This window comes from Geospiza fortis, unplaced genomic scaffold (assembly GCF_000277835.1).
Source record: "Geospiza fortis unplaced genomic scaffold, GeoFor_1.0 scaffold408, whole genome shotgun sequence".
NCBI classification, from domain to species: Eukaryota; Metazoa; Chordata; class Aves; order Passeriformes; family Thraupidae; genus Geospiza; species Geospiza fortis.
The window spans coordinates 91,426-100,944 of NW_005054330.1; the positions used below are offsets into that span (position 1 = coordinate 91,426).

At 55.4% G+C, this 9,519-nt stretch overlaps 1 protein-coding gene across 1 annotated transcript in view; it reads left to right on the forward strand.

Annotated features, from left to right (window-relative positions):
• Positions 1-9,519, forward strand: part of SGSM1 (small G protein signaling modulator 1) — a 22,207-nt gene extending 12,688 nt beyond the window's left edge. Inside the window, exons 13-24 of the mRNA XM_031057432.1 lie at positions 108-184; positions 508-653; positions 1,547-1,675; positions 2,256-2,438; positions 4,059-4,130; positions 4,642-5,223; positions 5,949-6,073; positions 7,216-7,298; positions 7,517-7,626; positions 7,851-7,947; positions 8,302-8,469; positions 8,788-9,519. Coding sequence (XP_030913292.1) covers positions 108-184; positions 508-653; positions 1,547-1,675; positions 2,256-2,438; positions 4,059-4,130; positions 4,642-5,223; positions 5,949-6,073; positions 7,216-7,298; positions 7,517-7,626; positions 7,851-7,947; positions 8,302-8,469; positions 8,788-8,876 — 1,861 coding nt within the window. The 3' untranslated portion in view covers positions 8,877-9,519. The remainder of the gene's footprint in view (positions 1-107; positions 185-507; positions 654-1,546; positions 1,676-2,255; positions 2,439-4,058; positions 4,131-4,641; positions 5,224-5,948; positions 6,074-7,215; positions 7,299-7,516; positions 7,627-7,850; positions 7,948-8,301; positions 8,470-8,787) is intronic.

Below are 9,519 nucleotides of genomic sequence, written 5' to 3' on the forward strand. Positions count from 1 at the left end.
CCGGGCAGCGTCCCTGGTGAATCCCTGCAGGCAAAGCTGGATCAGTGGGATCAAAGCCAGGCTGAGGGGGTGCACAGGAGCATCTTCTGCCCTCACATCCTGTGTGTTTCTGTTGGCAGAGCTCCACTGAAGCTGCTGTGTGACAACATGAAGTACCAGATCCTGTCCCGGGCTTTCTATGGATGTGAGTACTTGTCACCCCCCTGCTGCTGCCCTGGGATGTATGACAGGATAAGGGATGAGGTCCTGGGCTGGGAGTGGTGCTGGGGCAGCTGGGACCAGCCTGCTGCACCTGCTCAGGGTGGGGAGCAAACAGCTGGGCTCTGACTCCCAGCCTTGAGCCCCATGAGCAGCAGCACTGGGGGTACAAGATGAGGGACCTGTCCTGGTAGAATCCCTGCTCTGAGAGCTGGATGTGGCTGGGTAAAGGTGTCCTTGCTTTCTCCTGCTCTTCATCCTCGTGTTTCCTGGAGTTGCACAGCTGAAGCTGTGGTGTTCCTGCTGCAGGGTTGGCCTACTGCAGACACCTGTCCACGGTGAGGACCCACCTGTCAGCACTGGTGAACCACAACATCGTGTCCCCCGATGTGCCCTGCAGCGCCAGCGCGGGGCTCACCGTGGACATCTGGCACAGATACCTGCAGGACAGCTCGGTAGGGCCATGCCCTGGGGACACAGGGCAGTGTCACTGAAGTGGGTGTAGCACGGGGAGGTGGTGAAACACGTCAAGAAGTTCCTCAAGGAGGGAAGTCAGCCAGGCTGCACAGAGCCTGAGGCTCCCAATCTTTGGCATGTGCTCTTCTTCAGGTGCTTCTGCTCAGAGCCTGCCTGCAGCAGTGTCTGTCACACAGGTGCTGCTGTCCTGAGTGGGGTCCTGATGTGCTGCCAGCTCAGGGGCACAGCAGTGGTGCTTTGGTGACTTTGTGGGCCACTTTCTGGTGTGGAGAGACAAAATGTCCACCCACAGCCTCTGGCTCTGCTTAAGCCCAGGCAGGGGTCAGAAGGATCATGGGCAGTGAGGCTGGGGGCTCTCCAAAACAGAGACAAGAAAGAGTTAAAGAATAAAGTAGGTATTTATCAGAAGGCCTCAATGGATTCACCTTGGGCAGCACAAGAGCCCAGCCAGGGCTACACCCAAGATGAACTAAAATGGTCCCAAAATGCGTGACCAGTCATGGGGTCTCTCACTTTGATAAATTCTGCTCCATTTGCATATTGGAGTTAATTGTCCAATTACAGCTTTAGCCCATGAAGTCCCATCCTTGTTTTTCCTCTCTTCAGCCCACGTCGTTTCTGCTCTTGGGCCTGAGATTTGGATCATTTGTCCTTAGTCCCCAGCTAGAGAAGGAATTGTTTTGTCTCCCTGCTCTGTGCAGAGAACTCACCATCCCCCAATATGCAGCTCAGAACTACACACCAAAGCAGCACAGAATCTGAAAAACATGAAATCTAGAACCTGAGGCATCAGTTGTGGTGCTGATGGGTGGCACAGCCAGGCTGGGGCCACCTGGCTGTGTCTGTGCCCTGACCCAGGCTCTTCCCACAGAGCTACGAGGACCAGGAGCTGCTGCGGCTGATCTACTACGGTGGGATCCAGCACGAGATCAGGAAGGCTGTGTGGCCCTTCCTGCTGGGCCATTACCAGTTTGGGATGACAGAGGCAGAGAGGAAGGAGGTTGGTGAGGGTGTGCTGCTGAGAACAGCAGCCTGGTGTGCTCGCTGGTCCTGCTCAGTGGAGGGGTCTGTGAGCAGAGGTCTGTTAGCTCCAGGGAAGATGGTTTGAAGTAGGGGTGAGGAGGGAAGAGCATGTTGCTGGCACTAAAGGGCTGTGAAGCATGGCATTGGGCTTCCTGGCTCCCTTTTCCAGCATGGAAGAAGCCTCAGCACACCCCTGTCAGCCCACAGAGCCTCATGTCTATCTGGGCTGTAGGTAGGAGTGGGGCAAACCCTTGCATGAGCAGGAATTGGTAGGGCCAAGCTTCTCACTGACTTGTGCAACTCCTCATGTTCAGTGCCTTGTGCACCTTGGGAGGACAGGGAGGAGATGGATGGGCGTTTTTCCATCCAACTTTGGCCACGTTTTGTGCAGGGTAAAGGTGGCTGTGTCCCACGAGTTCACACGAATGTTCACCGCCCTGTGTGGGGCACAGTTCGGGCTGGTTTGGGGCTCTCTAGGGACAGGCATTGCACAGGAGGGGCTGGTTTGGGGCTCTCCAGGCACAGCCATTGCCAGCCCCTGTCCCACTGTGTGCCAGGCTGACGAGCAGACCCGGGCATGCTACGAGCACACCATGGCAGAGTGGCTGGGCTGCGAGGCCATCGTCCGGCAGCGCGAGAAGGAGTCGCACGCTGCAGCCCTGGCCAAGTGCTCCTCGGGGGCCAGCCTGGACTCCCACATCCAGAGGATGATGCACAGGGACTCCACCATCAGCAACGAGGTGAGGGCTTGGGCAGTGCCCACCCAGAGTCCCTGTGGGGTGCAGACACAGGTCCTGCCCAGCCTCCTCCCCTGACCTGTGCCCACCTGTGTGTCTTGTGTTCTGGGGAAGTGAAATACTCAGGATTAGCTCCGTGGAAGATGGTTTGAAGTAGGGGTGAGGAGGAAGAGCATGGCACTAAGGGGCTGTAAAGCAGGGCACTGGGCATCCTGGCTCCCCTTTTCCAGCATAGAAGAAGCCTCAGCACACCCTCAGTACACTGTGTCATCCAGCACCTTGGGTATTGGCTTTTAGCAATGCAGTGAGGAATGAGATCCACAGCCCAAACCAAAGGGTGTGGAGGGAAAAGCCTGTGAAAGGAAAGGCAGTCCTGGGAACAGAGTCCAGGGAGTGTTTCCATGAGAGTTTTGTCCTTGGAGGAGAAGAGCCCAGCATGGCAGAGCATTCCCTGACCTCAGGCTGCTGGCCCAGAGGGGAGATGAGCGCTGGAGATTTGATCTGCTTCCCTCTGGGAAGTTTATGTGGGTGCTTTGGGAAAGGGATGAGCTCAGCCCCAGTCCTGCAGGCTACATGTGTGCCCAGAGAGGGAGAGATGCAGGGAAGGCAGGTCTGAGCCAGGGGCAGGGTGGAACTGGATGATGCAGCTCTCAGGGTGAGCAGAGACGCTGCTCCGTTGGCTGAAGCCCTGGGAATCATTCCCATCCCCTCAGCATCTCCACCGTGGCTCTTCCTTTGGACCCACATGTGGGAAGGGAGCTGCCAGAATGAACACATGCAAAGTTCCCCCCTTTTCCCATCTCAACCTGAAATTTCCTGTTTTAAGTGCTCCCATGGTAATGGAGGAAAACTGTCGCCCTTCCTTTCCCCACCAGAGCCCTGCCCAGCAAACACCCACAATACAAGGGTGGGGACAACTGCTGTTCTGAATGTGCTGTATTTTCTTAAAATCCTATTGTTTGTGTGTGATGTCATGGCCATGCCTTGCACTTCTGCTCAGTTAAGGGGAGGACTTGCTGTCATTGTGGGCTGGTTGTTCAGAGGGACCCCACGGAGCCAGGCTGGTCCTGCAAAGCCCAGCCCTTCCCTCTGTGCTTCAGCTGGAAGCCAGAACAGGGTGCTCGTGACTTTGAGAGGAGCTGCTTCCACCGAGTCTGGCTTAAGACATCAATATTTGTCCTTGAAGAAAAGGAAAAAAAGCATGAATATGCTTGGAGGGAGTGTTTTATAGCCTGACTTCATCGTTTATGTAAACGGAGCTGGGCTGAGCTGCATTGCTGCCAAATTAGGACAGAGATTTGTAGAAATTCTCACTCCAGGGAGGCAGCGTGACCTCCATGCAGGCCAGAGGGAAGCAGCTCCTTCAGACCCAGCACACAGCGCTTGAACAAGTGCATTGACCTAACAAAGCTTTGCCTTTGTCACCTCCCCAGCAGTGTCAGGGGCACTGTGCTGGGTGATGCAGCAGCGTGGATGTGACAGGAAAATCATGGGTCAGATATTTACTGGATGCATTTCTGCTTGTTCTTCACCTGCAGAAGTGCCAGCTCTGCTTGAGTTCCTTCACCCTGACCCCTTTGCTTTTCTTTTCTTTTGTTTCTCATTGTCCCCTGTGCCCTGTAGTCCTCGCAGAGCTGCAGCTCCGGCCGGCAGAACCACGCCCGGCTGCAGAGCGACTCCAGCTCCAGCACCCAGGTGAGCACCTTGTCCCTCCATTCCTTGTCCCCACAGTCTGCCTTGGCTTGGGCTGACCCCTCACCACAACCACAGTGATTTCTGGCAAACAGAACCAGTGTTGGAAGAGGTATATGAGTGCCCAACCTGCTTTGGAGCTGCTAGTGTCAGATCTGTGCTCTGCTTGGGGTGTTCAACGTTCACCTGCCAGCTCTGCCCTGTGGCTTCACACCTGAAGGTCCATGGCTGCTCCCTCTGTTCATGCCCAGGTGTTTAATTTTAACACCTGTTGAAATTTCTGCCCAGTATATAATGCCAAGCAAAGCATAATCCTTTGGAGCAGGGATTTATGGGCTTGGAGTTGCACAAACGACCAAGCACTGATTCAAATCCAGTGAGAAGAAGCTAAAGGGGGATTTTCCTCCCTCTCCACTGCTGGGAACATGGGCACTATGAGTACACAGCTCTTGGGGATGTAGTGCTCGTGTTCCCAACATTTGCTGAATGCTTGGGATGTTTTCCCACTTTGCAGGTGTTTGAATCTGTGGATGAGGTGGAACAGACTGAAGTAGATTCTCAGCTGGAAGATGGCAAACAAAGCAAGATCCCCAATGGGACAGTCCCCAATGGCACATGTTCCCCTGATTCTGGGCACCCCTCTTCCCAAAACTTCTCCATCACGTCGGGCTTCTCGGAGCGCAGCTTCAGCAACGAGGACAGTGCCCTGGAAACCACCAAATCCTCATCCAGCTCCCAGGGAAAGGCTGCTGGTTCTGACCTGCCAGCCCCACCGGACACAGATGGTGTCCAGCAGGAGAAGCTGCAGGGCCAAGACAGCCTGGAAGGGGAATTTCCCACTGGTGGGAGCGTGGATTTTGTCCCCATGGGTGAGGGCTCGGCGGGGCTCCTGCGTGACAGTGACACTGTGGCCCTGACTGTGGTGGAGAGCTGGGCAGACAGCGAGGCTGAGAAGCAGAGCCTGGTGGAGAGTGAGGACAACCTCTCTGAGGAGCCAGAGATGGAGAGTCTGTACCCACAGCTGGACTCTCTGACTGTGACTGATCTGACCAGCAGTGAGCCAGCTGCTCTCTCCTCCACGGGTGTCACCTACTCTGTAAGTACACACCTGGCATGGGGGGTTCCTTCCTGGCTGCCCCATAGAATCCCAGAACAGCTGGGATGGGAATGGCCCTCTGGAGATCATCCCCTGCCAAGGGAGGCTCACCTGGGTTGTGTTCAGGCGGGTTTGGGATGTGTCCAGACAGGGAAGTTCCATGCAATCCCTGGGCAGCTGTTCCAGGGCGGTCACCTGGAAGGGAAGAAGTTTTTTTCCTGCCACTCTGCATGGGAAGAAGTACTTCCTCATGTTGTTGTGTTTCAGTTTATGGCCATTGCTCCTTGTCCTGTCACTTGGTACCACTGAAAAGAGTCTGGCACTCTCCTTTTGGCACATGATTTGAGATGTTTGTATGGATTGATGAGATTTCCTCTCAGTCTTCTCCAGACTGACCAGGCCCAGCTCCTGCAGTCTCTCCTCATCAGAGAGATACTTCAGACTGCAAATAATCTCTCTGGCCTCTGCTGACCCCCCTCTGGCAGCAGCTCCTTGTCTTTCTTGAGCTGTGGAGCCCAGAATTGAACACCATATTCCAGATATGCCTCACTGGGGCTGAGTGGAGGGGCAGGATTTACCTGCATTTACCCTGTGCTGATCCCACAATTGGGTGTAGAGGGGCTCCCACCTTCCACCCAAACTCTGCTCTGTCTCTCCACTGCCCTTGCAGCTCTCTCCCTCCTTTTTACTAGAAAACAAATGAACTCTGCTCTTGTTTTGGGCAGCCAGAGCTGCTGGACATGTACACGGTGAACCTGCACCGCATCGAGAAGGACGTGCAGCGCTGTGACCGCAACTACTGGTACTTCACCCCCGCCAACCTGGAGAAGCTCCGCAATGTCATGTGCAGGTGGGGGCTCTGGGGGCCTTCCTGGGATTCACCTGCAGGCTGGAGCCTCAAACTGTGCTGTGGTTATGGAGTTTTGCTCTTTGCCTTCCTCTCATCATCACCCAGCACTGGGGTTGCAGCTCCAAGGATGTGGCGGTTCCCAGACCGAGGTGTCTGGCTGTCCGTCCCCATCACTGCTGTGTCCTGGGGTTTTGGACAAGGCAGGGGCTCCCTGGGCTGCCCAGGAACCAGGGCAGCCCACCTGCTTCCTGCAGCATGCCTGGCAAACGTTTTAATGAGGATCAGCCCACAGAGCTGTAGTGCTAATGAGAAAGTGCCTGAAGCACCGGGATGATTTGTGCCTGCCCAAAATCCCAGGAGAGAGCCAGACCTGGGTGCATTTCTGAGTCCTTGTGACTCAGAGCTTGCCTAGTGACACTCACAGGCTCAGACCAGCTCCAGCTCAGCTCCTGCCTCATAGGCAGCAAAGGCTAAAATATTATTACTCATCTTGCAAACATGAGGAGAAGCTGCTGTTCCATCAGCGCTGTCACTTCACCCGACAGCCAGAGCTGGAGATCTCTGCTGAGATTAGACCTTCAGCACAGCACATTTTGGAAAACCAGTGGGCAGGATGGAAAAGATCCTTCCCTTGTGCCAGCAGCAGATCTGAGTCCTCTCTGAACACATTTTGCCTTGCTACCAAAAAAGGGAAGATATCCCTGCGGGGCTGGGTGCTTCCTGGGACACTGGGAATGGGAAGGGGAGGCAGGCAGTGTCTGCAGGGAGAACCAAGGGGATGAATGGAGGGAGAAGGATGAGAATGAGAGACGAACAAGTTCTATCAGTCTCTGCCCTTTAACCAGTGACCCCACTGTGCTGTGCTTTCCCATTTTGCTTTTCCCTGTGCTGATTTGCCCTGCAATGGCAGAGTCCTGGACTGACCCTGGATGTGGCCATGGCAGGATGTTGATCCAGGACTGTGCCATGCATGCCTTACCTGGGGGGCACCACAACAATTTAATCATTTGCAGCACAGGGATAACAGAATGAACAGGTGTGATTTACCCCAGCATCCTGGGAAGGGAGACAGGGCATGGGCAAAGGAGGTGACAGGTGGTGGCACTCAGGTCCCAGGTCACCTCTCCTGCTCTCTCACACAGCTACATCTGGCAGCACATTGAGATTGGCTACGTGCAGGGCATGTGTGACCTGCTGGCCCCTCTCCTGGTCATCCTGGATGATGGTGAGTGGGTGGCTCTGCTTTCCCTGTCGCTGTATGGGGATCTGTGGGGGGATGTGCCAGGTGGGTGGTGGCCCTTTGCTGTGGAGTGCCTGGAGGTGTGGAGCAGGATCCTATTTGTCCCAGGAGCCCACCCTGGGGCCAGGTTGGATTTTCTGGAGGGATGCAGAAGGGCAGCAGGGCCCATGCAGCCCTGCAGTGATTCTCTCCTCCCTGCACAGAGGCTCTGGCTTTCAGCTGCTTCACCGAGCTGATGAAGAGGATGAACCAGAACTTCCCCCACGGAGGAGCCATGGACACCCACTTTGCCAACATGAGGTCGCTGATCCAGGTGAGAACTCCTGGCATGGGGATGGCAGCTCCTCACAACCAGGGGGAAAAGCTGGTCCTGGAGGGGCTGAGGGGGTGGTTCAGTGCTGGGGGGCTGGAGCAGTGTGTGCCAGGAAAGGGAGGGAGGAGCTAGTGCAGGAGGGGAGCAGAGGGATGGAGGGAAGTAGGCAGCGGGATGGCTGGTGCCTTGTGCATTCCTGAGTTTCCTTTTGCTTTTCTTGACAGATTCTGGACTCTGAGCTCTTTGAGCTGATGCACCAGAATGGGGATTACACTCATTTCTACTTCTGCTACCGATGGTTTCTCCTGGACTTCAAGAGAGGTGTGTGCTGAGACCACCCAAGGGTGGGGCAGGGTCTGCTTCCAGGCTTCTCAGCAGGTTTAAACTTTAATTCCTTTTCACTTTTCCCTGGTTGATGTCTGGCTGATTGTTCTGTCTAGATACAGAACCTGTTGTTCCAGAGCTGCTGCTGAGCTTTTCCATGAGTGTGTCCTGGGGCCTGTGTCACCTGCTGCTGGGCAGAATATTTCTCCCCACAGATGACTGACTGACTGCTTCCAGCTGGAGCAGGTTCCTGTGGGAAGGAAGCACCCAGCGTGTCTCCCCAGTGCTGCTGTGAGCTCTGTGAGCCAGGGTGGGGTGAGTGGAGTGGTAACTGCTGTTCTCTGCTCACAGAGCTGGTCTATGATGATGTCTTTGCTGTCTGGGAGACCATCTGGGCTGCTGCTCACGTCTCCTCTGCTCACTACGTGCTCTTCATAGCCCTGGCCCTGGTGGAGATGTACCGGGACATCATCCTGGAGAACAACATGGATTTTACAGACATCATCAAGTTTTTCAATGGTACAGCTTGTTCAATGGTACAGCCCAACAACAGAGTGTTGGGCTGAGTTTGGGGCAGCTGCTCAGGTGTGGGAATGTTTAACAACCAGAGTTCTGAGGGATCTGGTGGGGCTGGAATCCACCTGCCCTCCTCAGCAGTGGACAACCTGGATGTGTTGGAGGGAGCTGAGGTTTGGGCTGGTTCAGGATGGCTCTCCAGAGCCAGGTGTCCCTGCCAGGGGAGGTTGGGAATGTGGCAGCACAGGGATGACAGAATGAAGAGCTGGGGGCTGTGGGCTGGGGGCTGCTCTGCTCTGACCTGTCTGGTGTGTGTTGCAGAAATGGCCGAGCGCCACAACACCAAGCAGATCCTGAAGCTGGCTCGGGACCTGGTCTATAAAGTGCAGACTCTGATTGAGAACAAATGAAGGACCCAGAGCAGACGAGGCACCCAAAGAGCCAGGAGTCCCTTCCGACGCTCCCTCCCTTCTCCTGTCTCTCCAAGTGCCACACCCGTGGGACTCAGGTGGTGGGACACGTGCTGCTATGTGAGCTGGGAGTCCCCTGGGCTCAGCACAGGCCCAGGCTCAGACCTTCTGCAGTGACTCAACCAAAGATCCCTCCAGGTGTGTTCCTGTGCCTGGAGCAGGACCAGGCAGTGGCTTCCTGGCCTCAGAGCAGCTGCTGTGGCCACCAGAACTGCCCAGGCATTGCCACATCCCAGGGTGGAGCTCGGGGGCTGGGGGAGCAGAGCTTGGTGGCACAGAGGGAGAGCTGATTCCTTGGAAAGCTGCTTCCTTGGGCAGCCCTTCCCTGTGGGGTGGGAAGGCAGCCAGCCCTGCGAGCCCAGGCAGCACAGGGATGCTGCCAGTGCTCAGCTTCTCACCAACACAACGAGGTTCTGCCAGTAATGGGGGGGACTTTGATCACAGAAATTCCTCTTTTGATCTTGTCCCTCAGTGCATTGCTTCCCCTTCAGTAACTTCTTTTTTTTTAGGGCTCTGTTTTCTCCCTGGGATTTTACATTGTTCCTACAATATCTGAGCACACAAGGGATTCGTGTCTGGATGG